General features: G+C 58.6%; 1 protein-coding gene across 4 annotated transcripts in view; it reads right to left on the bottom strand.

Annotated features, from left to right (window-relative positions):
* Positions 1 to 13,529: 13,529 nt before the first annotated feature.
* The window catches only part of ELFN1 (extracellular leucine rich repeat and fibronectin type III domain containing 1), a 62,792-nt gene continuing 51,637 nt past the window's right edge, over positions 13,530 to 24,684 (bottom strand). For all 4 annotated transcript variants that reach the window (XM_025274861.3, XM_044935699.2, XM_044935697.2 and 1 more), the window contains exon 3: positions 13,530 to 17,061. In XM_025274861.3, coding sequence (XP_025130646.3) covers positions 14,402 to 16,828 — 2,427 coding nt within the window. In that variant the 5' untranslated portion in view covers positions 16,829 to 17,061 and the 3' untranslated portion in view covers positions 13,530 to 14,401. The remainder of the gene's footprint in view (positions 17,062 to 24,684) is intronic.

Raw genomic sequence — 24,684 nt, 5'->3', positions numbered from 1 at the left:
GGTGTTACATCATCTTCTGGCCGGGGGGCCTGCTGACAATTTATGACCCTCTCCTTGTGACAGCAGTCAGTCAACCAGGACACTTATTTCTCCAGGGGTGATTATTCTTAAAACAGACGCCACCCAAATAAAGTTACATTCCTATAGGGTGAGGGTGTAGTGGGTTTTAGTTAAGGAAAGAATTTACTTAGCCTAAGGTCTAACGTGATTTATATCAAAGGTTAATACTTATTTCTTCTATATATTCATTAATGTGTGTAAGGGCAGGGGATGTGGAGACTTAGCAACAAACATTGGCTCAACAAATGAAAAACCCTTCACCAATACAGTTTCTAATCAGCCCACTATACTTATACTAATGGTTTTCTAACTTTTCTAAAGAACCTGTTTTTAGAAGGTTTAAAGCATCTCGTGCCTCTCACGGTTGGGAGGCTGTGAGCAATCACATGTGGCCGGACAAGCCTGTCAGGCAGGCTAGAGAACCTTCAGAGGAGTTTGTAGGTTGAAACACTCCTGTCACGCCCAGGAATTATTATTAACTGGAGCTCTAAGTTAACTCCTTCTCCGAAAGAGGTGGTGGGGGACAGCCCCCCGTAAAGTCAGAGGTGTAGGTGAGAGCACAAAGTAGTAAAGTAGGCAGGCTCTGGTTATGGGGGTAGATGCTCGAGAATTTCCAGGGGGACCCCTGAGGCTCGATCCCGCCTTTGCGTATGTCGAGCCTCCTTCCTCATGACCTTTGCCACGGGTGGAGTGCCTCACGCCGGCCCCCAACAGTTCCCTTACATGTGCAGAAGCTTTTTAGTTTGATCTAGTTGCATTTATTTATTTTTTCTTTTATTGCCTTTGCTTTTGGTGTCAAATCCAAAAACTTGTCACCAGTAAATGCTGAGGAACTTCACACCTGTGTTTTCTTCTAGGAGTTCTGTGGCTTCACATCTTAGATTCAAGTCTGTAATCTGTTTTCAGTTGGCCTTTGTGTATGGTGCAAGTCAGTGGTTCCGTTTGCTTTTTATTTTTCGCATAAGGTTATTCAGTTTTCCTGCTATTTATTGAGGAGACCATCCTTTGCCCCATTGTGTATTCTTGGCGCTCCTGTCACAAGTTGACCACACGCGTGTGGATTTATTTCTTGGCTCTGTATTCTGTTCAGTTGTCTGTGTGTCTGTCTCTATGTCTGTACCATGGTGTTTTGATTACTTTAGCTTTGTAATATAGTTTGAAATCATGAAGTGTGATGCTTCCAGCTTTGCTCCTCTTTTTTAAGATTGCTTTGGCTATTTGGGGTCTTTTTGTGGTTCCATACATATTTCGGATTTTTCATTATATTTGTATGAATACTACCATTAAAAATTTTGAGAAGGATTTAACTGAACCTGTAGATTGGGTAGTATGGACATGTTTACAAGGTTAGTTCTTCCAATTCATGAGTGTGAAATATTTTTTCCACTTATTGTCTTCACTTTCTTAAAGCTTTCAGTACACGTCTTTTATCTCCTTGGATAAACGTATTCTCAGGTATTCTCTTCTCTTTGACGTAATTATACGTGGGATTGCTTCTGTCATTAGCGTGTAGAAACACGGTTACTTCCGTACCTTGCAGCTTTGCTGAGCTCGCGTGTGAGCGCTCACGGCTTTCCACGGGTCTGCAGGGTTTTGTGCACATACAGTGTCATCTGCAAACAGTGACGGTTTACTCCTTCCTCTCCAACCTGTGTGCGTTTCTTCTTTTTGTTGCCTAATTGCTCTGAGGAGGACTTTGAATGCCCTGTTGAATAAAAGAAGCAGGAGTGGGCATCTTTGTCTTCTTCCTGATCTTAAAGGAAAAGCTTTCAGCTCATTACTGTTGTGTGATGTTAACTGTGGGCTTGGCATACGTGCTCGTTAGTTTGTTGACGTGTGTTCCTTCTGTACCCACTGTGTTGAGAATGATCGTAAACGGATGTTGAGTTTTGTCAGATGTGTCTTCTGCATCTGCTGAGATACCGTATGCCTTTTCTTCAGCATTTTGTTAATGTGTATCACGTTGACTGACTTGAAGATGTGAGCCATCCTTGCATCCCTGGAATAAATCCCACTCGACTATGGCATAGGATCATTGTAATGCATTGTTGGCTTCAGCTTGCTAATCTTTCGTTGAGGACTTCTGCATCTATTTCATCAGAAATATTGGCCTGCAGTTTTCTTGCGGCATCCTTGTCTAGTTTTGGTATCAGGGTAGTTTTGGTCTTGTGAAATGAGTGTTGTAGTGTTCCCTCGTCTTCAGTTTTTTGGAAGTTTGAGAATAACAGATGTTAAATCTTTTCTGAACATTTAGTAAAAATTCACCAGTGAAGTCGTCTGGTGCTGGATTTTGTTGGGCGGCTTTGATGACTGCTCCGGCCTCTTATGTGGCAGCTTGTTCAGATTTCTGTTTTTTCATGGTTCAGTCTTGGTGGGCGTGTGTTTCCAGAGGCCCGCCCATGTTTAATGTCCAGCTCGCATCGCAGCTGTCTGCAGCAGTTACTCACGGTCAGCTGTGCTCCTGTGCGTCTGCTGTGACTTCTTTTCTCATTCCTGATTTTGTTTATTTGAGTCCTCTCTCTCTTTGTCTTGGTGAATTTGGCTAGTGGTTTGCCAATAAAATCCAGCTCCTAGTTCATTGATCTTTTTGTTGTCTCTGTTTCTGCTCTGCTGTTTCCTGACTTTGGGCTTTGTCTGTGCTTTTCTGACTCCTTGCGGTGTAGAGGTAGATGTTTGTTTGTTGTTGTTCAGTCACTAAGTCGTGTCTGACTCTTTGTGATGCCGTGGACTGCAGCACACCAGGCTTCCCTGTCCTTCACCATCTCCCGGAGCGTGCTCACACTCACGTCCACTGTGTCAGTGATGCCATCCAACCATCTCATCCTCTGTCACCCCCTTCTCCTCCTGCCTTCAGTCTTTCTCAGCAGCAGGGTCTTTTCCAGTCAGTCAGCTCTTCCTATCAGGTGGCCAAAGGATTGGAGCTTCAGCTTCAGCATCAGTCCTTCCAATGAGTATTCAGCATTGATTTCCTTTAGGATCGACTGGTTTTCTCTCCTTGCAGTCCAAGGGACTCTCAACAGTCTTCTCCAGCTCCACAGTTCAGAAACATCAATTTCTTGGGCGCTCAGCCTTCTTTATGGTCCTGCTAACATCCATACATGACTACTGGAAAAACCGTAGCTTTGACTAGATGGACCTTTGTTGGCAAAGTGATGTCTCTGCTTTTCTATACGCGTCTAGGTTAGTCACTGCTTTCCTTCCAAGAGCAAGCATCTTAATTTCACGGCTGCAGTCACCGTCTGCAGTGATTCTGGAGCCCAAGAAAATCTGTCACCGTTTCCACTGTTTCCCCATCTATTGGCCATGAAGTGAAGGGACCGGATGCCATGATCTTCTTTTTTTGAATGTTGAGTTTTAAGCAGCTGAAATAGCTTGTCTCTTGCTGTAAGCATTTATCTCTATGAACCCCTTCTTAGAGCTGCTTTTGATATATTTTGTTATACCCCCATACGTTTTGATGTGTTGTGTTTCCATTTTCATTTGTTTCAAGATATTTAAATTTTTTCCTATTATTTCTTATTTGACCCATTGGTTGTTCAGTAACTTAAGATCCACATATTTGTGACTTTTCCAGTTTTCTTCTTGTAACTGATTTCTCATCTTATATCATCGTGGTTGAAAAGATGCTAGATATGATTTCAGTGTCTTGTCTTAAATGTAGTAAGACTTGTTTTGTGGTCAAACATACAGTTTACCCAGAAGAACCTTCCATGCGTACTTGAGTACATGTATTTTACTGCTTTTGGAGGGAATTTTCAGCGTCTTGTCTGTTAAGTCCATCTGGTCTAATGTGTTATTTATGGCTAGTGTTTTCCTTGCTGGTTTCCTGTCAGGATCATCTGTCCATGGGTGAAAGTGAATTGTTAACATCTGTACTGTCCTATATTGCTGCCTGTTTCTCCCTTTAGGTTTGTTAATTCTGATTTATGTATTTAGGTGCTCCTGTACTGGGTGCATAGATATTCACAAATGTCAAAGCATTGAAGTGACCCTTTTATCATCATGTAACGACCTTTCTGCCTCTCATACACAACCTTTCTCTTAAAGTTTATTTTGTCTAATTTAAGTAGAGCTATTCCAGATTTCTTCTGATTTCCGTTTTCATGGAATATCATTTTCCATCCCTTCACTTACAGTCTGTGTATGTACTGACATCTGAAATGAGCATCTTGTAGGCAGCATATAGGTGTCTTTTTCCATCTGTTCAGCCACTGTGGCCTTCAGTTGGTCTGTTTGCATTTAAAGTGAGCGTTGCTCGGTGTGCGTACTGCATCTTGTTCATGGTTTTCTGGCCTCTCTGCCTCTCTCTTCTTCCCTTGGTCTCCCCTGCGGCTTCATTTTCTGCAGCAGCACCCTTAGACGGCTATGCTCTCCCCTCTTGGGCATCTGCTGTAGGCCTTTCTTTCTTTTTGGCTGTGCTGGGTCTTCACGAGTGCATGTGGGCTTTTTTCAGATTATGGGGCGTGAGGGCTGCCCTCCACCGTGGTGTGTGGGCCTCTCATCGCGGCAGCTTCTCCCCGTGCAGCTCCCAGGTTCTGGAGCACAGGCTCAGCAGCGTGCCCACGGGCTTCGTTGCTCTGGGGCGCGTGGGATCTTCGAGGATCAGGGATTGAACCCACGTCTCCTGCATTGGCAGGCGGGCTCGTCACCACTGAGCCACATTCTTTACCTGCTCTACAGGCTTCTGCTTGTGGTTACCCTGAGGCTTAAAGACAGCTCACACTTGTAATGGCCTGTTTGAAGTTGATAACAGCTTACGTTTGAATGCATTCTTAAACTCTCCACTTTTACTCCTCCCGCCCCCGCCCCCCAGTGTGCTTTATATCTATGGGGATTTTGTTCTAATATTTATTTGTTAGCTGAGGTGGCTGTGCCAGGTCTTAGCTGTGACATGAGGGATTTAGATCCTGATCAAGGATGGAACCCAGGCCCCTGCATCGGGAGTGTGGAGTCTTAGCCACTGGACCACCAGGGAAGTCCCATGCTTTACATTTTTGATGTTAGAGTTTACATCTTTAATCCTGTGTATCCCTTAACAATAGCAATATCAATAACCTTGGATATGCAGATGACACCACCCTTATGGCAGAAAGTAAAGAACTAAAGAGCCTCTTGATGAAAGTGAAAGAGAAGAGTGGAAAAGTTGGCTTAAAACTCAACATTCAGAAAACTAAGATCATGGCATCTGGTCCCATCACTTCATGGCAAATAAATGGGGAAACAATGGAAACAGTGAGAGACTTTTTTTTTCTGGGCTCCAAAATCGCTACAGATGGTGACTGGAGCCATGAAATTAAAAGACACTTACTCCTTGGCAGGAAAGTTATGACCAACCTAGACAGCATATTAAAAAGCAGACACATTACTTTGCCAACCAAGGTCCCATCTAGTCAAAGCTATGGTTTTCCCAGTAGTCATGTATGGATGTGAGAGTTGGACTATAAAGAAAGCTGAGCGCCAAAGAATTGAGGCTTTTGAACTGTGGTGTTGGAGAAGACTCTTGAGAGTCCCTAAGACTGCAAGGTGATCCAACCAGTCCATCCTAAAGGAGATCAGTCCTTAATGTTCATTGGAAGGACTGATGTTGAAGCTGAAACTCCAATACTTTGGCCACCTGATGCAAAGAGCCAACTCATTGGAAAAGACCCTGATGCTGGGAAAGACTGAGGGCAGGAGAGGAGAAGGGGATGACAGAGGATGAGACGGTTGGAGAGCGTCACCAACTCGATGGACATGAGTTTGAGCAAGCTCCGGGAGTTTGTGAGGGACAGGGAGGCCTGGCGTGCTGCTGTCCATGGGGTCGCAAAGAGTTGGACACGAATGAGTGGCTGAACTGAACTGATCCCTTAACAAATTGTAGTTAATAACTTTTTATGACTTTCATATTTTAGCCTTCATACTAGCTTTATAAGTGACTAACCCACCACCTTTACAGTATTGGGGCTTCCCTAGTGACTCAGATGGCAAAGAATCTGCCTGCTGTGCAGGAGACATGAGTTTGATCCCTGGGTCGGGAAGATCCCCTGGCAAAGAGAGTGGCTACTCACTCCAGTATTCTTGCCTGGGGAAGTTCATGGACAGAGGAGCCTGGCAGGCTATGGGGTCACAGAGTCAGCAGGACTGAGCCACTCTTTGCGACTTTGCAGGGTTACTCTGAACGCTACCACAGATCTCGTGTCACCAGCGAGAGCTGTGCTTCTGTGTGTTTTCGTTACTGATCACCGCCCTTTTGTTTCTGCTTACAGTGCCCCTGTAACATTTCTTATAAGACTGGTCTGGAAACCGTCATCTTTTTCAGCTTTTTCCTGTCTTTCTCCTTCGATTCTGAACGACAGCTTCTCCAGGTAGAGTGTTCTTAGTTGGAGAATTTTTTCTTTCAGCACTTTGAATGTTCCATGCCACTCCCTTCTGGCCTGCAAAGTTTCTGCCAAGAACTCTGCTTATGGGCTTATGAGTATCATCAGCATAAGTTGTTTTCTCTTGCTGTTTTTAGGATTCTCTTCTTTCACTTTTGACATTTTAATTGTGATGTGTCTTGGCGTGGGTCTCTTTGGGTTCGTCTTATTTGGAGCTCTTTGGGATTCCTGGATCTGGATTCTGTTTCCCCAGGTTATTAAGTGTGTAGCCATTGTTCCTTCAAGTAAGTTTCCTGCCTCGTCGTCTCTCTCTTCCTCCTGGGCCCCCAGGAGTCGGATGTCTATCTGCTCGGTATTTCCTGTTAGTCCCTTCAGCTGTCTTTGCTCGTTTTATTCTTAAAAGTATTTACTCACTCGGCTGCCCTGGGTCTTAGTTGCGGCAGGCAGGACCTTTCAGTTGTGGCCCGTGGGGTCTAGTTCCCTGACCAGGGATAGGACCCGGCCCGCTGCATTGGGAGCGCAGTCTCAGCCACTGGACCACCAGGATGTCCATATTCTTTTTTTCCCTGTCTTTGCTGCTCTTGTGGGCATTTTTCATTGCTCTGTCTTCACGCTCATCGACCCTTCCTTCTGCTTTGTCTAGTCTGTCGTTGGCCCTCTCTGCTCTTTCAGTCTAGTCATTGCTTCGGTTCTGTGACCTCTCTTTGGTATTTTCTTTTATGTCCTCTCTCTTCGCTGAAATTTTCACTTTGTTCGTCCATTCTTCTCCTGAGTTTAGTGAGCATCTCTGTTATTTTCAACTCTTTTATAGGTAAATAATTTCTGTCTGCTTTATTAAACCTCTGCTTCATAAAACCTCTTTTTCTGAGGTTTTATCTTGTTTCATTTGGAATGTTTTTTTGTTTCTTCATTTTACTCAAGTCGTCACGCTGGCTACAGACTGGAAAAAAAGGTTTGATGTTTGTGAACCACATGTCTGGCAAAGGTCTTGTATCTAGAAAATGTGAAGAGCTCTTAAAACTTGGTGGTAAAAACAGAGTGTTCAGAGCCCGGGTGGAAGATGAGGACTCAGAGAAGAGAGGCCGACGGCAAGTCAGCACACGGCAAGATGCTGAGCACTAGACGGAGAAGCACCAGTGCGCACCGTGCCCACAGCCAGCATTCAGACAGAGCAGCGACAGCGAACGGTGACGGGCGTGGAGAGCCTGTGCCTCGCATCCGCCGCTGGGAGTGCGAAGGGGCGCACGAGCCCTGGAAAGCCAGTTGAGCGGTTCCTTCCAGCCCTAACCTCATACTGACCATCCAGTCCAGCAATTGCACTCCTGAGCATTTATCCCAGAGAAATGAAAACTTAAGTTTTCATGAAAAGCCTGTATGAGGATTTTCATAGCAGCTTTATTTGTAATAACCCCAAGCTGGACACAACCCAGACGTCCTCCAGCAGGTGAGCGGCAAGCAGGGCCCGTCCTCCATATAGTGGAGCACGGCCAGCAACGCAAAGGGCCAGATGCTGATTCAGTGACAGCTGGGGTGGTTCTCAAGGAAGGTATGCGGAGTGAGCAAAGCCGGCAGCGGGCGGTCACAGAGGACGTGACGCCATTCACACGACGCTCTCAGAAGGACGGGGTGGTCCTGGAGGTGGGGGTGACTTCATTCACACGATGCTCTCAGAAGGACGGGGTGGTCCTGGAGGTGGGGGTGAACATGTAGGGCGGCAGTGGGTGGTCTTCGTGGTGGCGGGTTGGCTATATATCTTGATCGGGGTGGTGGTTACGTAGGTCTGTATGCACGGTATATCTGCAGAGACTTCACACACACAAGTGCTTGTGAAATTGGTGGAACTCGCTTTCCACACTGAGCTCTGTAGTGTGTTAACACAACCACACTGATGGACAAGTGCCTTCCTGGGTTTGGTGCCGTACCACCAGTCCATGGGGCTTCCCTGGTGGCTCAGCTGGTAAAGAATCCGCCTGCAGTGCAGGAGACCCCGGTTCAATTCCTAGGTTGGGAAGATCCCCTGGAGAAGAGAAAAGGCTACCCACTCCAGTATTCTGAATCCCCGTGGACAGAGGAGCCTGGCGGGCTGCAGCCCATGGGGTCACAAAGAGTCGGACACGACTGAGCAGCTGAGCACAGCTCAGGTACATGAAACGGTGCCACTGGTGGAGAGCGGGTGACTCTGTGTACTGTTTCTGTGACTTCCTGTGTGGCTGTATAATTGTTTCACATTAAAAAAAAGAAACCCTAAAAATCTCCCAGGCAGTAGGACAGTAAAGCAGTGCAGTGAAGTGAGAAAAGACGAGGAGTCTGCAGGGGTCAGAGTGGGCCCTTCATGGCCCCAATGGCCCCAGCCTCGAGCCCGTGTGCGGTCTGCTCTCCCTTACGGGTGGCGAGCTGTCCGTGGCGCTAGCCCAGACCGTGCTTTCCATCAGGCAGTAAACCTCATCCGTCCTTTCCATACACCTTTTATTGAAGTATCGTTGTTTTACAGTGTGGTTAGTCTCTCCTGTACAGAAAAGTGACCCAGTTACACATATGTTCTTTTCCATCTGTTTTATATTATGGTTTGTCATGGGATATTGAGTACAGTTCCTGTGCCCTACAGCAGGGCCTCGTTCGTGCATTCTATACGGGATGGTCTGCGTCCGCTCACCCCAGCCTCGCCCACTCCCCTCCCCCGCTCCCCTCCCCCACTCGCCCACTCCCCTCTCCCACCCCCTCCCCAACTCGCCCACTCCCCTCCCCTTTGGCAGCCTGTTCTCTCTGAGTCTGTTTTTGTTTCATAGGTTAAGTTCATCTGTGTCATATTTTAGATTACATATATGTGATATCATATGGTATTTGTCTCTCTCTTTCTGACGGGCTTAGTATGACAGTCTAATAAGTCCATGCATGTTGCTAGAAAATGGCATTTTCACTGCTTTTTACAGCTGAGTAATACTCTCTTGCATGCAGGCACCACATCCTCTGTGTCCACTCATCTGTGAGTGGACATTTAGGGGTTTCCACGTCTTGGTTGTTGTAAATCCTGCTGCTCTGAGCGGGAGTGAGCACAGGAGTGCACGGATGCATCTTTTCAGATTACAGCTCTGTCTGGGTCTGTGCCCGGGAGTGGGACTGCTGGCCGTCTGTTTGTAGTTTTCTGAGGACCCTCCATTCTGTTCTGCACAGTGGCTGCACCAGCTGACTCCCCACCAGCAGTGGGAAAGGGTTGCTTCCCCCACACCCTCTCCAGCGTTTGTCATTCGTGGACTTGTTTTTGGCTGTGCTGAGTCTGCGTTACTGCCCGCCTGCTTTTCTCCCGTTGCAGGGAGCGGGGTCCACTCTCCAGGGATGTGTGCGGCCTTCACACTTCAGGGCTTGTCCAGTTGCAGGGAGCGGGGTCCAGGGCGCGTGGCCTTCAGTGGTTGTGGCCCACGGGCTTCGTTGCCCCGGGGCCTGTGGGATCTTCTGGGAGCAGAGATGGGATCTGTGTCTCCCCGCTGGCAGGCAAGTTCTTCACCACTGAGCTGCCTGCGAAGCCCCTGACATTGGTAGACTTTGTAACAACGGTCTCTCTGGCCGGTGAACCTCAGCCCTTCTTACTCAAACGTATTCTGGCCATTCCTCCGCCCGGATCTCGCCAGCATCCTGTCCGCTCTCCTGTCTCTCCGCACCCTCCACGCAGTCAGCTTGCTGCGCGGCGCGGGGAGGGGCGTGTGGGGAGAGGGGCCGGGCAGATGGATCCCACGGTTACCTGGTGGTGGCGCAGGCAGTGACTCGCGTTTTCTTCTCTGTGTTTAGCTGTTTTCTAAAGCTTCTGTAATAAAAGGGTTGCTTTGAGGTAAGGCGAAAATCAATACGAGTTATTATTCTACAAAATTCCCTCCATGACCCAGAGCCTAACTCTTAATTCCTTTATGCTTGCAAAGCAGGCCCTGAGCCCGGCCAGCCCGCACCCCGGCGCCCAGCCCCACCCCAGGCCTCCAGGGCACCTTCCTGCCCCTCGGGCGTGGGGAGCAGCCTTGGTCCCTGAAGGTCCCACTGGGAGGCAGGCCCTGCCCTGTTCCCACCCCTGTCCAGCATGCTGACCCATTTGTCCATCAGGGTCTGGAGACCAGCCTCCCGGAGGGCCTGCTGCTCTCCTCGAGGGACGTCCGGGCCCCACGCCCGGTCAGTGCCCGCGTCTGCCCACGGCCCCTCCCCGTCTTCTCGGCCGCTTCCCGCCCTCCTCCCACATCCTGACACGCCGGGCTCTGCCTCCTGCTTCCCTAGTCATTCAGCCCCAGGAGATGGGAGTGGGGACATCGGGTGGGGCTATCTGTGGGGTCCTTGGGCTGGCGGTGCCCCACTGCACGCCCCCTCCAGGGCCCTCATGGCTCCTTTGCACAGCCTCTTCGCCGGCTTCTCCCCAGGCGCCACGGCTGAGCTCTGGGCCAGGTGGCTGTGGCTGTCCCCGGGCCCTCCACGCTCTCTGGCCGCAGTCCTTTCAGGCAGGCCCGCTTGAACTGCTCTGATGGGACACCAGCTCTTCCCTGTTGGGACGGTGACGATAGTTGGTCGGGGGACAGGTTTGTCCGTGTCTCCAGGATGTCTGGTACACAGTCGCTGCTCTGTAACTGCACACGGATGAGCCAGGACCACGGTCTTGGGCTTTCTGCTCGCTGTGCCGTGAGCCCTGGAGGGAGGGCACGCTGGGCTTGGCCCTGCGTTCGGCCCGTTCTCAGACGGTTCTAGTTCTCCTGGCCCTCCGCCCCTGTGGATGGGCTGGCCTGTGTGCACCGACTCTGAGACCGGCCATGTGACTCACTCTGAGCGCCGGAGGCGTGCCGTCTTGGCTGTCACCAGGGCTGGCTTGTGGAGGATGAGAGTTGTGCGGAGCAGAGCTCAGTCCCCCTAGAACCCCCCACCGTCCCCACCAGCCTCCCCAGTCACGGGGCCAGGCTGACCCAGATCAGCCCGTTGCATGAGCAACTGCATGTGTGCCGGTGGCTGGTTACACGGCTTGGTTGGGCTGGCCGGTGACGGACATAACCTCTGCGTCTAAGCTCTGGTGGCCGAGTGCGGTGAGGAGGGGCAGCCCCCTGACACGCCGGAAGCACGGGGCTTTCTGGGGTCTCTGGTCACAAGCAGCATGACCCCTTCTCTCAGACCGACAGGAGCCGCCCTGGGGGCAGCCGGCGCCAGCGCCAGACCTGGGCAGGACCCCTCAGGCGGCTGCTCGCTCTGCGCCCCAAGCCTGCAGGCTGCTGGCCTCTGTCCAGCCTGAGGCATCCAACTTCCTTCCCCACCATGGCGGCCTCTTTGCAGACCAGACACCTGCTCTTCCAGAAAGTCTTCCAGACTCTTCCCAGGCAGAAGTATTCACCCTCCTCTGGGCCGCCTGGACCCTTGCCACCCAGAGCTGGGTCACCTGCCAGCTTTAAGTGAGCCTCTCTGGAGGGGCAGTGGGAAGAAGGTCAGATGCCCTGCTGGGCTCCAGCAGGGTGCACACAGGCGGTGCTCAGTAAATGCATGTATCATGTGTGCCTGCCTTCGAGCAGAGCCGCAGTGACGTCCGGCTGTGCCCTGGGACTGGGCCAGAGTCGGGCAGCTGGAGACGCATCTGTCAGCCCGCGGCGTTCCCAGGAGGGCCTGTGCTCTGACAGGTGTCCACTCGGGGTGCACCCCCCACTCCCGCATCTCTCCAGGTGCTCGCCCCTCCCCAGGGATCCCTGCTTGGGGGGTGCTCCCGGGGCCGACGTGTCCCCCCGGCCTGGCCCATCCGGCCAGCTGCCCTCTCCCCAGGGCAGGCACCTCTGCTGTGGCCGCTGTTGTCTGATGCCCTGTAAACGGCCAGTGTTCCCTCCGCAGCGGCAGCAGGGAGATGCCTAGCCCTGTGTCTGACCAGGACGGGCACCCCTCACTGTGTGACCTTGGACAAGGCCCCCCAGCCCTGCCAGCCGGGGGCCGGCCCCCCTCCCTACCCTCCTCCCTGCCCCGGCCACTCTGGGCACAGCCTCGTGGTCTCCAGCCCACTCACATCTCTGGGTTCCTTGAGCTGTCCTCCTGGACCCCATGACAGGGCGAGGAGCTGCCCAGAGCCAGGGACCCCGGGGCCCATCTGGTCAAGCAGGGTGGGGCGGCATCCTCAGAGGGGGCTCACTCTGAGGGGCTTGCCGAGGGGGCCGTGAGGAGGCCCCACGGGCAGGACCTCGTGGGGTCACCTGGGTGCAAAGGCCAGGATGGACAGACAAGCCCTGTCCCAGCGCTGGGCCCTGAGCGAGCCACTGACTGCTGCAGGGTCTGCAAGGTGCCCCGAGGGAGACGTGGAGGAGGGGAGCGAGCGTCCTGTCCCGGGGGGGGCGCGAGCAGTGCGGCCGACCGAGACTGCTCCCCACCCCCCGCTCCTTGCCTGGCGTCTCCAAGGCTCCCACCGCCTCCGTGCTCGGGTGTCTGTGTCAGAAAGATTGAGTGGGTCCGCCCTGGACACGGGGGCAGGGCAGGCCCAGGCCCAGACCCCTGCAGGGAAAGGAGGCCGGAAGGCTCAGCGCCCTGCAGGGGGGTCAGCTGTCCCTGGGGGCTCCACCCCCAACATGAACTGAGGATGGGGGGGGTGGGCGCAGGGCCCCCCCCCACGTGGCCAGCTATACACAAGGCTCCCAGACGGCGTCTCGTGCTCCAAGCCTTGCTCTGCTGGGGGCACCTGTGACCTTGGCAGCAGGCAGCCCTGGAGCCAGCCACCTCGATGGACCTGGTGCCAGCTGGAGGTTGGGGTCCAGGCTTCTGCAGAGACTTTGAAGAGTCTGGTGTTCATAAACGCACTCACACCTCTCCCGCCAGATTCGGGGCCACGGCTGGAGGGCTGAGGCAGGTCCTCAGGGCTGCAGGGCCAAGGGGCCAGCTTGGGGGCCCCAGGGGCCTGTGGTATCTGGATCTCGGGGCTCACGCCCTGCAGCTGGGTCTCCAGCGGTTGAAGGGGCCCCAGCCCCCCCCAGCTCACCCTACTCCCACCGAACCCTGCCAGCCACATGCAGGGTCAGGTACATACCTACCCACCCTGTGCCCAGCTCCCTCAACCCTTTCTGCCCCATCCACACCGCCTCTCAAAGCCACTCCCCAGCCCAGGGTTGGCTTCCCCGTCTCCCAAGGGCCTCAACCTGCCCCAAACCCAAGGTCACTCACACCACACATCTTGCCCCAAGTCCCAGAGGAAAAACCACTGCAAACAAGCGTTGGGATTTTTTTCCTTTGCAGAATTATTTTTTTTAGTAGACACAGTCTTTTTTTTTTTCCTTTCTCATTTTACAGCAAACATTGCAAATATAGAAATATTTCTCTATACAATAGGACGACAGTGTATAGTGGGGGCAGGGCTGGAACGCACACTCCCGGCCCCGCCACCCCCGGCCGTCTGCAGGCACAGCCCTCCCTGCCCCCGAGTCCCGGGACCCTCCCGGAGACCACCTGGCCGCCTGCGTTCGCTCTGGCCCTCTCCGGTGGCGGCGACGAAGAGACGGACTAAACAGAATCCACAGAAAGCCACGGACGGAGGAGTCGTGCGGGGGCCAGGTGGCCACACCCCCCACATAGAGCGTTTTACGTCTTTTAAAGAGAACTTTAAAAAAAAAGAGAGAGAAAGAAGGCAGAGAAGAATCAAAAGATAGTGAAAAAAATCCCCTCCCCCGCCCCCCATCCCTAAGACACAGTTTTCGGAAGTCCCTTGTGTGTGTGTGTGTGTGCGCGTGTGTGTGTGTGTGTGTGCGCGCGCACGCGTGTGTGGACGGGCCCGTCACACCAGCGAGAATGTCTCAGCAGGTGCACGCGCTCAGCCACGCGCCCCTCCCGTTCGGCCTGCTGGTGCCCCCTCCCCACTTTGCCCGCAAAGCCCAGGGCTTCAGCAGTTGCGGTCTGTGTGTGTGCGTGTGCGTGTGTGCGTGCGCGCCGTGAGTCTCTGTGCGTGTGTGCGCGCGCACCGTGAGTCTCTGGGTTAGCTGCAGTGTCCTCTGGCCCCGCGCGCGGCCCGCTCAGGACTTGTGCTGCGCAGACACGCCCTTCCAGTAGTCCAGGATGTCGTGCAGGTCCTCGTCCTTGGCGAACTGCACCTTCCGCCGCAGCGCGTGGCCTGCCGCCACGCACTCCCCGGCGTCCCGGTGCCGCGGGCGGCTCAGTCTGAAGCGGGCCCAGAGGCTGCGGGAGGCGCGGCAGGTGTACTCGGGGCTGGAGGCGTAGCTCAGGTGGCGGTACTGAGGCGACAGGGGCGCGTAGGCCAGGTCGCGGGGTCGCGGCCGCGTCAGCGGCTCCAGGATGGAGGCCTTGCGGCTGCCCAGGCTCTCAGGGGGCGCGGGCGGCGCGGGGGGCTCCGCAGGGTGGGGCCCGGGGTACGAGTGCCGGTGCTCCCCGTACTGCCGGCCCTTCTCGGGCTCGGCCCGCAGCACAGCGGCCGCGGGTGTCACCGTGAGGATGGCCTCTGCCGCGGGCGAGCCCTTCTCGATGTACTTGGCCTCGTGCAGCGCAGGGGGCTCGGCGCGGTAGGGCCGCGGGCTGCGGGCGGAGCCGCTGGACGAGGAGCTGGCCCGCGGGGCCCCGGGGGCGGCCTCCAGGCTGTGGTGCCGCTGCAGGCCGCAGGCGTCCTGGTAGGCGGGCGCCAGGAAGCCGCGCTTGCCGGCCAGCGGCTCGGCCGTGGACACGGCGCCCGGCTTGCCGCCCTGGAAGGAGGTGGACTCGGCCTTGAGGGCGTCGATGCAGTTGTTGATGATCTGGTTGACCTTGTCCACCTCCTTGGCGATGGTGGAGATCTCAGCCACCGAGCTCTGGCTGTCGGGGCCCGGCCGGCCCTGCTCCCCGTCCCTGCGCTCTGCCTGCTCTGCCGCACGCACCTCCATGTAGCCGCCCTTGCTGCCCTTGGGTGTCCCGCTGCCCTCCGCCAGCTGGTACTGCTCCACCTCCCCGGGGGCGGCGGGCAGGTATGGGATGCGGGTCACCGCCTCGGGGCCCAGCAGCGGGCCCTGGGACAGCGGGGCCAGGCCTGGCGCCTCCAGCTCGGGCCCGTACTTGAGCTCGATGATGGTCTTGTTGAGGCTGCCGGCCACCGCCGCCGCCTGCTTCTGCTTGCCCTCCCGCCGCCGCCGGCGGCGGCGGCAGTAGTAGACGGCACCCAGCGCCACCACCATGCCGAAGAGGCAGCCCAGGACGGCCACGATGTAGCGGGTGGCCGTGGAGGGGCTGGGCACGGGGCCCGGCGGGCCGGGCGGCTGCGGCAGGCAGATGGTGAGGCAGCTGTGGTTGTGATGCAGGCCCGAGCTGCTGGACACCACGCAGTAGGTGTAGTTGGTGAGCGCGTACAGGTTGGTCAGGCGGATCTCCTCCTGGGCCCGGGTCAGCCTGGACACAGTGGACGACTTGCTGTTGTTGAAGTGCTCCAGCGTGTACATGCGGGTGAACGGGCTGGGCAGCTGCACCATGATGGTGGCCGAGTTCTGCGTCAGCTGCTTGACCTTGATGAGCGGGCGGGCCTCGGCCTGCGGGGCCAGCGTGGGCAGGGCCACCAGCGGCGTGGTGCCGTCGCCGGAGAAGCACTCGTCCTCGGCGCAGGGGGCCTCGCTGGGCTCCGCAGGCGGCGCGGGGGGCGGTGGCGGCGAGCGGCCGGAGGGGGGGCGGCCGGGCGCCGGGCGGGTCTCCACCGCGTACGGGCCGTCCGTGCACACGGACTGCAGCTTGCCCAGGATGCTGCGCTGGCCGTGGCGGCCCTGGCCCAGCAGGAAGTAGCCGGAGTAGAGCGGCGGGGACTCGCACTGCACGCGGTCATGGGCCTGCGTGGCGTTGGCGAAGGCCGCCAGCCAGCGCAGGAAGCCCAGCAGCTCGCAGGAGCAGTAGAAGGGGTTGCTGTAGAGCTCGCACACCGAGAGCCGCGCCAGGCCCGCAAAGGTGGCGCTGTGCAGACGCTGGATGCGGTTCATGGACAGGTCCACGTTGACGATGTTGGGGCACTCCCAGAAGGCGCCGGGCGCCACCGCCTCAATGAGGTTGGCCTGCAGGTACAGGTACTCGAGCTTGCCCAGGCCGCGCAGCACACCCTCCGTCAGGTTGCGCAGCCGGTTGTAGCCGAGCTGCAGTACCTGCAGGTTGAACTGGCCCGAGAAGGCACCATCTTCGATGTAGCCGATCTCGTTCTTGGTGAGGTTCAGGTACGTGAGGTTGCCGAAGCGGCTCAGCGCCGCGTACTGCACGCTGCGGATGCGGTTCTCATTGAGCCGCAGGTCCACAATGGTGCTGTTGATCTGCTGCGGGATAGCCTCGTAGGGTGGCTGGTTCTGGCTGCAGATGGCCAGCCACACGAAGCCCTTGTCGCCCTCGATGAGCCAGCAGTCACCGTGCACCAGCCCACCCGCGTGCAGCAGGGCGGCCACCACACACACCCACACCCACGGCGCCTCCCGCCCGCACCCAGCCATCAGGACCCACCCACGGGGGCTGCCCGCTCAGCCTGCCCAGGGCACGGGGTGGGGGCCTGGGCAGCGGGGTGCGCGGGAGGGGAGGACGCCCGCCTGCTTAGGGCCGTCCCAGGCACATGGCCATGCGGCCCACGTGCTGCGAGGGGAGCACCTCCCTCACGGCCGGCCGCCTTGCTCCGTCCGCCCGTGTCCGGCCGGGGCCTCGGCCTGCTTCCCCATCAGTCCAGCCGGTCCTGCGGGAGACGAAAGGGGAGACGGGTCAGCAGGCCTCCCCATGGTCACGGGTCTGGTGCAGGCCTGCACCCAGCCTGTGGGATGTGGAGGCACGTCTGGGGTGTTGGTGATGAGGAAGGGGAGCTGGGGGGCTCAGTGGGCAGTTCTTTCACCAGAGGCAAGCGTCCACCGCCGCCTTGACTCATGGGAATCCAGCGCCGAGCCAGATAGGTGGGCACACCAGGGTCAAGGCTGCCATCACTCAGCCAGGGGTGATGGGGGTGACAGGTGCCCCGCTGTGCACCCTAGGTGGGGCAGCTCTGAGCCCCACCCCGTGGTCCTGAGCTGGGGTGAAGGGAAGCCCTCCTGAGCTCCTCTCAAGGGAGGTGAGAACGCTGCACTCCAGGTCTGCTTCCTCCAACGAGCTGCGGAACCTGAGGCTGTCACCACCGAGTTGGGTCCCGGCAGTAAGGACTGAGAGGATGGTGCCCCCCGGCTCAGCTGAGGACACTGCTGTGGCCCCGACTCCTCCCCCAACCCCACCCAGCCCTGGGTCTTGGCTGTGAACGAGCACCTTGCTGTCTGCTCCCCCCAAACCCTGAGCTTCTCTAGAGCAGGGACCCCCGATCACACACTCAACCCCCGCCCCACGGAGCCCGCGTGTGTGCGGAGATGTGGCCAGATGGCCGCTGGGTGGGTCCTGCTCCCCAGGACCCCACGGCCATCTGTGGGACTCTCCCCTCTGCCCCTCGTATTTCTCCCGCAGGACGGAAGGATGGGGGTGTGTTTGCTTGTTACTGTTTGGATTTACAGCGGCCTCTGTAACCGCTCTGTGGCCTGGCAGGCAGCCAGCTGACTGTATTTCACTGATATTGACGTTTGCAACTAGTCTGCACTGAGGCGGTTTAAATTAGGAGAAAAAAATAATGATGTGCAATGGATTTCTCCCCCTTCAGAAACTTGATCAAGAACAGTTCTGACCTCACTCCTGCGGAAGAGCCTTTCTGACTTGAAGCAAGGGGAAGGGTCCGCAGGGGCGGGTGGGAGCAGGTCCTGGCTAGCCCAGTGCTGCCGTGCAACCGCCAGGAAAGCTCGGGCCCTCTCTGCCGGACCAGAAACGGAGAGGGGAGGCCTGGGGCTCGCTCGGACCCCTCCCCTTGGGGAGCAGCCCCGGGTCCCCGTGTGGTCGTCTCCTGACATGAAATCTACACCCCCTGGGGCATCCTGGGGCGATCACCGCCACCCGGCACCCCCACACACACACACCTGCCCCATCGTCCCGGTGCTGAGACCGGGGTCGCTCTACTGCCCAGAGTGGGCAAGCAGCCGGGCCTGTGCCCAGGGCTGCAAGCCACTGGGCAGCAGGTGTGGGCGGGAGCACCAGGCGTGTGCGGAGAGCCCAGCTAGGAGGTGCAGCCTGATCATAATCACTTTTAATCTCTTGCTCAAAATAACCCAAAGTCAAGTTAAGGAGGATTACAGGTCTAAAGAACCCTTATCTCAGCGGGTGGGGTGAGGGGCTGCCCAGCCTTTGCCGCCCCCACACCTGGCACAGCTAGGTGTGTGGCGGCCGTGTGTGTGTGTGCACACATGCTGGGACCTGTGTGTGCATGGGCCTGTGTGCCTGGAGGTGGATGCAGCCTCGCCCCAGCACCCGAGGGTGTGCCGGCAGCTGGTATCCAGCCAGGCAGGGCACACCGCCTCCCACCCTGGGTGTGAATCTAGGGACTGGGCTGGCTTGGCGCCTGCAGGTGCTTCTAGGGACCAGCCTCGCCCCGCGGGCACCCCCGCCCTGAGGCCTGTGAGACAAGGAGGCGTGGCTGGGTCCTGCCCACCGACTGGCCTGGCCCAGTGGGCTCCGCTGGGTCAGCCCGCCCTCAGCCCGAGCTCCCCTGCCCCGAGAGCCTGGGCTGAGCAGGAGCCAGGCTGGGCAGATGGCACCTTGGTGAGAGTGTGGGTGTCACAGGGACCCCCCACGGCGTGCAAGAGCTGCCTCTGCCCGCATGACCATGGCCTCGGAGGGCCCCCAGAGGGCTGCATGCCTCACCTCAGGGCAGCGGGCCGTGGGGGTGACGGGGGGAGAGGGCTGCGGTCAAGGTCGCCCATGAGAGGCCGGACAGCAGGTGCCTCATCCCCGGGGGGCCCCTCGGGCACCGTGTGCATCATCACCCTGAACCCCAGGCTGCAGGGCGGGCCGGGACCCCAACCCCAAGGACTAGGGACCTCGGGAAACAGCTGGCCGACGACCTAGGAAGGTTCGGACAGTTCCCCCAAGCCGCCCCCGCTGCCCCTCAGGCTCACAGTCCCCCTTGTTCATCCACATACCCCCCTTACCCACCCCAAGCTGTCCTCCCGCCTGCTCACCCCCTGCCCCGGGCGCCCCACGTCGCCACACGGCGGAGCACGTGCTCCTGGCCCGAGGAGCCAAGACACCTGTCCCTGCCTGCACCCCCGACTCAGGGCCCAGGTGGAGCGGGGGCCTCACCCTGCCCGGCCGGCCCTCGCCCTCTCCGGGGTCCCTGTGTCCCCGCTCCGCCGTACCTGACGTGGGCCCCCGGCCACCCACAGCGCCCACAGATCACGCCGGTGTGGACGGGCCACACATGCACTGCCCGACCAGATGACCCGGTCTTGGGTGGGGCAGGGCACTGGCAACACGGCTGGGCGGTGACGGTGTTGGGCATGATTCTAGAACCTTCCTCAGGGAGACAGCAGGACTGAACAGCCTCAGGCCTTACCGCCTACCCTGCCTTCCTCCCCGGGGCTGTCAGCAGTTCCATCCCTTCCCGACTGTCTGGGCAGCATCAGCACCCCCATCCCAGGCTGCCTGCTGCTCCAAGGGGCGACTTCCTGTGCATTCAGGTCTCAGCCCCTGCGGTAGTCTCCCCACCCTGACCCCTTACTGTCCCCACGTGCCCCCGTGGTGGTCCCCCCGCGTCTCTCAGCGTGTCCCTGCAGTGGTCTCTCTCCATGCCCCCGCGGTGGTCCCCCCGTGTCTCTCCGCATGTCCCCGCAGTGGTGTCTCTGCGTGCCCCGACGGTGGTCCCCCCCCCCCCCGTCTCTCCACGTGCCCCCGCAGTGGTCTGTCCACCCCCAGCAGCCACAGTGTTCTCTCCATGTGCCTGACCCGCTGCCCTCGCTGCCCTGGGCCCCAGACTCAGACACAGCTGCTCCCCTTTAAGCTCAGACTCCTGATGGGGTGCACCCTGCCCCCTGCACTCCTCACGCAGAAACCAAGTTCTGTCCTCAGGTCCCCCCATCCAGGCCGCACATGCCCAAGCCCAAGACAGCAGTGCCCATGCGGCTCCCAGCCGTGATCCTCGCTTCCCGCCACGCCCACTGGGTACCGCCCAGGCCCAGCCAGCCCCTTCCCTTGCTGGGATGAAGCCCACTGCCCCACCCACCCTCTACCTGCCAACAGCCCGGGGACCGGGAGAGCCTCATGGGACTGTGCCATCCATACCCCGAAGGACAACCATCCTTCCCTGCAGGGAGCAAGACCCAGGCCCCCCACACAGACCTGCCAGGGCCTGCCCAGCACCCTCTGCCCTCCAGCTGCCCCCGCACGGCCGTTCCGCCCAAGGGCGCGTCCTGCTGCTCATGAGAAGAGACCCCTCCTCTTGGGGCAGGGGGATCGCAGGCCAGCGGCCTCCCCTCTGAACAAGCTCTTTTGTCCATCACCCCCCTCCCTCTCTGCCCATCACGGTCTCCTGACAGGCTCCTTGTCCTCTTGGTTCATTTTCTAGACAAAGGTCCTCTCCCTGCTGGGATGTGAACTCCAGAGGGAAGCGTCCAGTCTGCACCATGACGCCCCAGGCCCCAAGCAGTGCCCAATGCGTGGGAGCCGCCAGGCTGGACAGTGGTGGGCACACCTGCTCCATTTCCTCATCTGAGACAGGGAGGAGTGCCCAGCTCACAAGCACCAGCTGCTTTGGTTTCACAGGGCCAGCGGGAAGTGCGCCTACGCCCAAGGGCCACCCTGGCCTGAGTCCTGGCAGGACCAGGGTGTGTGACGTGCCCGTCCTGTGCCCAGGGTGTGACGTGCCCGTCCTGTGCCCAGGGTGTGACGTGCCCGTCCTGTGCCCAGGGTGTGACGTGCCCGTCCTGTGCCCAGGGTGTGACGTGCCCGTCCTGTGCCCAGGGTGTGACGTGCCCGTCCTGTGCCCAGGGAGATGCAGCCCCCAGGCACGAGTGCTTTCACAGCCATCGGGTCCGCAGGCCACCCGGCGGTCCTGCAGGTGAGGGGACGGCATGGCCACCACGCCGTCCGGGCCCCCGAAAGCCCCTCAGCTGCCGTCTCGACGCCAGCCCTGTCCCCGAGGAGGGGCCCAGCGGGGACGGTGAGCGTGAGCCCAGCATCACATTCGCTCCGTCATGTCAGTGCTAGCCTGGGTCGCTGCTGATGAAGTGAAGAAATACGGTGGTTCCAGGCTTTTAAACTTCTTACGACTGGATTTGCATAATTACGGGCGCCGTGCGGGGACAGAAGCACCTGTTTGTAAACCACAGGGTGTGGATGAGGGCCGGGCTGGCTGAGGAGCCCGCCGACTGAGGGCGGGGACTCGGTGCTTCCAGAGGGCCGCACGGGCTGAGGGCCAGGCGCAGGGAGTCATGTACCCACCGCCTCCTGCCATGCCCATTTCTGCCAACAGATCACATTAACAGCTAACGTTTGCCAGGCTCTGCAGCCTGGCGCTGCTACAGAGTCTGTGAGTCGTGGGGGGCACCTAACGGCAGTGGGGGCCACGAGGCAGATGGCGTGATCTGAACCAGCCAGACCAGCCACGCAGCCTGCCCGCAAGAAAGCGCGGAGCCAGCTGGGACCGCAGGTTCCCAGGCCGGGACCGGCATGCCAGCCATGCTGTGCTCCGGCTCTGTGACCACAGGCTGCTCACCCAACCTCTCTGAGCCTGCTACCTCCTCAAACGTAACAGGGAGGCCAACGTGACCGGAGGCGCCCCACGCGGGGTGCTCTGTACACCCTGGTCTCCCCTGCAGCCACCCGCCTTGCAGACAGGGAGGAACCCTGGGAAGCGCTCCAGCGGGCCAGCCCCTCCCCGTGTGTCCGCGGGGGGCGGTCTCAGCTCAGCGCGCACCCAGAGCCTGCCCTTGCCTGCCCCCTGCCTCCCTGGGTCTCCATGGAGGCTGCCACGGGCTACCACAGCGGGCAGCCTGGCAGCGCTGACATAGCAGGGCTGGAGCCTCAGCCCTGGCCACGGGGTTGGGGCCGGTGAGGCCCAGACCTTGGCTGGTGGCGGCCTCGTCCTCTGGGAGGCATGAGGGAGAGGGATCACCCCTGCCTTCCACCCTCAGGGATGGAGCCGGCAAGGGCCAGGCACAGAGGTGCTGCATGCCTGATCTGCCTGGCGTGCCCTCCTACTTCCTCAGGATCCTGCACATATCGAGTGCCTACTGTATACCAGCCCGCTTCTCCCATCCGGGGAGGCAGGTGTCAGCGTTTGCAGGGCTCTGCAGCCTGGCGCTGCCACAGAGTCTTTGAGTCGTGGGGGAATGGAGGGGAAGCAGGCTCAGGGCAGGAAAGGCGGTGGCACGAGGTCAGACCTCCCAGAGTGAGGGCAGGAGCTTAGCTCGCACCCGCTGCTGTGTTAAGAGTCCCTGGGGGACAGGGTGGGGGGAGGTGCCTGAGCAGCAGGAGGCGGGGGGCTGGAGTCCTGCCCACTCCCCCTCGCCCACTCCAGCACCCCGCAGGCCCTCACTCAAGCTGCTCTGGAGTTAATTAGGGACCCAAACATCTCATGGTCTGTTACGCTTCCACCGGGCATCTTTTTAAATTAAAAAACATGATGTGCGGCATCGTTGGAGGGAGAAATCACTTTGCAATGGTTTCCTGCTCGGCGCTGGCAGGACATAGGTGAGGGTGGCTGGCTGGCCTCCGGGGAGGGGGCTGACGCGAGACCCTCTCCAGGAACACGGGCGTGGCCTGTGCTGTGGACGCACGTCCCCGACACCAGGGGAGGGTGGGGGTGTCTGCCGGGCCCTGTTCCCCTCACAGCCCCAGGGCCTTGGCACCAGGAAGCTGTCTTTGGTCGGACCCGAATCTCTCGTTCTGAGGGCTGGTCAGTCCAAGCCTGGACGCTGAGATCGTCTCTTCTGCTCCTGCTGGTGGACCCTGAACCAGGGGCCCTTCCGATGCCCTGAGCTCTGAGCCCAGCCTGGCAGGAGGCAGGGATGGCACTCAGGCCGTTGGGGAGGGGCCAGGGCCTCCTGCGCTCCCCGTTCACGCGGTCGCGTTCTGCACACGCGGGCCCTGCCTCACCTTGCCGGGCTGCGGTCGTTCATTGGACCATACTTGCTGGCCACAATTAATGGTATGAAAGATTTGGGGCACAGTTTTGGAGCGGAGGTTATAAATGAACAATTAGCCCTCAAATGCTAAATTAGTGTGGGGAATAAACACTGGGCAGAGTCGGTCTAAAAAGTCCGTGCAGCGCCGCAGTCAGGGCACATGTGCAGAGCTCAGGCCGGCCTCGGTGGCCACCACGCGCTGACACGGGCCAGGGCCAGGCCCCCACGGTGCTCTCGGCAGCGGGGGGTGTCCATGAGGGAATCGAGAGCTGTTCACGCCACCCGGTGACCCGGGCTGCTCCCGGGGAACAGGCGGCCAGGCATCTGAGGACACGTGTCCCTGCGCCTGCAACCTGCGCCATCGAGTCCCCAAGAGGCCGTGTCCTTCCAGGAGGCTCCCCGCCATCAGCTGCCCTGTACACGCCAAGAAACCCCCCAGACGTGTCAGCCCCGCACTCTGAGGGTCCACCAGCCCCGCTGGGTCTGAGCTTAGAAACCAAACCTGGAAGCTGCCTGGTCTCATCCCACCCGCGGCTGCGGCTTCCGGGGGGCGGGGGGGGGGGCGCCGCCCACAGCCAGGCCTGGGCCAAGGCACGTGCTCGTGTGTCACCCCAGACACACTCGTGTTCACGTGCATGCATCACCAGAGACACACGGCACGGCTCTCGCTTGGGCTGCTCTGCCCGTAGGGACCGCAGACCCTCCTGAGACCAGACGCCCGCCCGTCTGAGCATCCCTACATCTGCATCCATCCCTGCAACTTGCCTCCAGCAGGAACGGACGCCTCGGGCACAGAGGAGGGTCAGACCTCACCCAGCCCACCCCACTGCAGGCACAGTGGGGTCGTCAGGACTCTGCCCCCAGCCTGGGGGGGGCCACTGAAGCCTGACCCCTGCCTCAACCTCCGCACCCTTCCTGTGACCTACAAGGCGGTGGCCAACTCGCATTTCTCACACATCTCCAAGATGCTCCCTCCCCGGCCAAGTGTCAGGCTGGGGCTGGGGCCTCCCCTGGGTAATCCCCAAAGCTGCTGGGGCTTCCCCACCGTGACCCCACCCGTCAGATCCCAGGCAGAAAGCCCGTGGCCAGCCGGGCCGGGTCCCTCTGCACGGCGCAGAGCGGGACATGCTCTGAGCCCGTGGCAGCCCCCGCCACCAGAGGACACGCTGCTCGGCCCCCTGGGACGCGTCCTCGTGGGGCCCCTCTTGGGAAGTGAGCTGTTCCGGGCTCACCCTCTGTGGTGGCCTCTGGGGACTCTTCTGTTCCCGATCACACACACACCCCACCCCACCCCTCCCCCGTTTAAATCACTTTCTCCGCTGGTCAGAACGGCCATC

The sequence above is a fragment of the Bubalus bubalis genome, chromosome 24, assembly GCF_019923935.1.
Source record: "Bubalus bubalis isolate 160015118507 breed Murrah chromosome 24, NDDB_SH_1, whole genome shotgun sequence".
NCBI classification, from domain to species: Eukaryota; Metazoa; Chordata; class Mammalia; order Artiodactyla; family Bovidae; genus Bubalus; species Bubalus bubalis.
The sequence above is the reverse complement of the archived record's forward strand: the minus strand, read 5'-3'. Positions and strand labels throughout refer to the sequence as shown.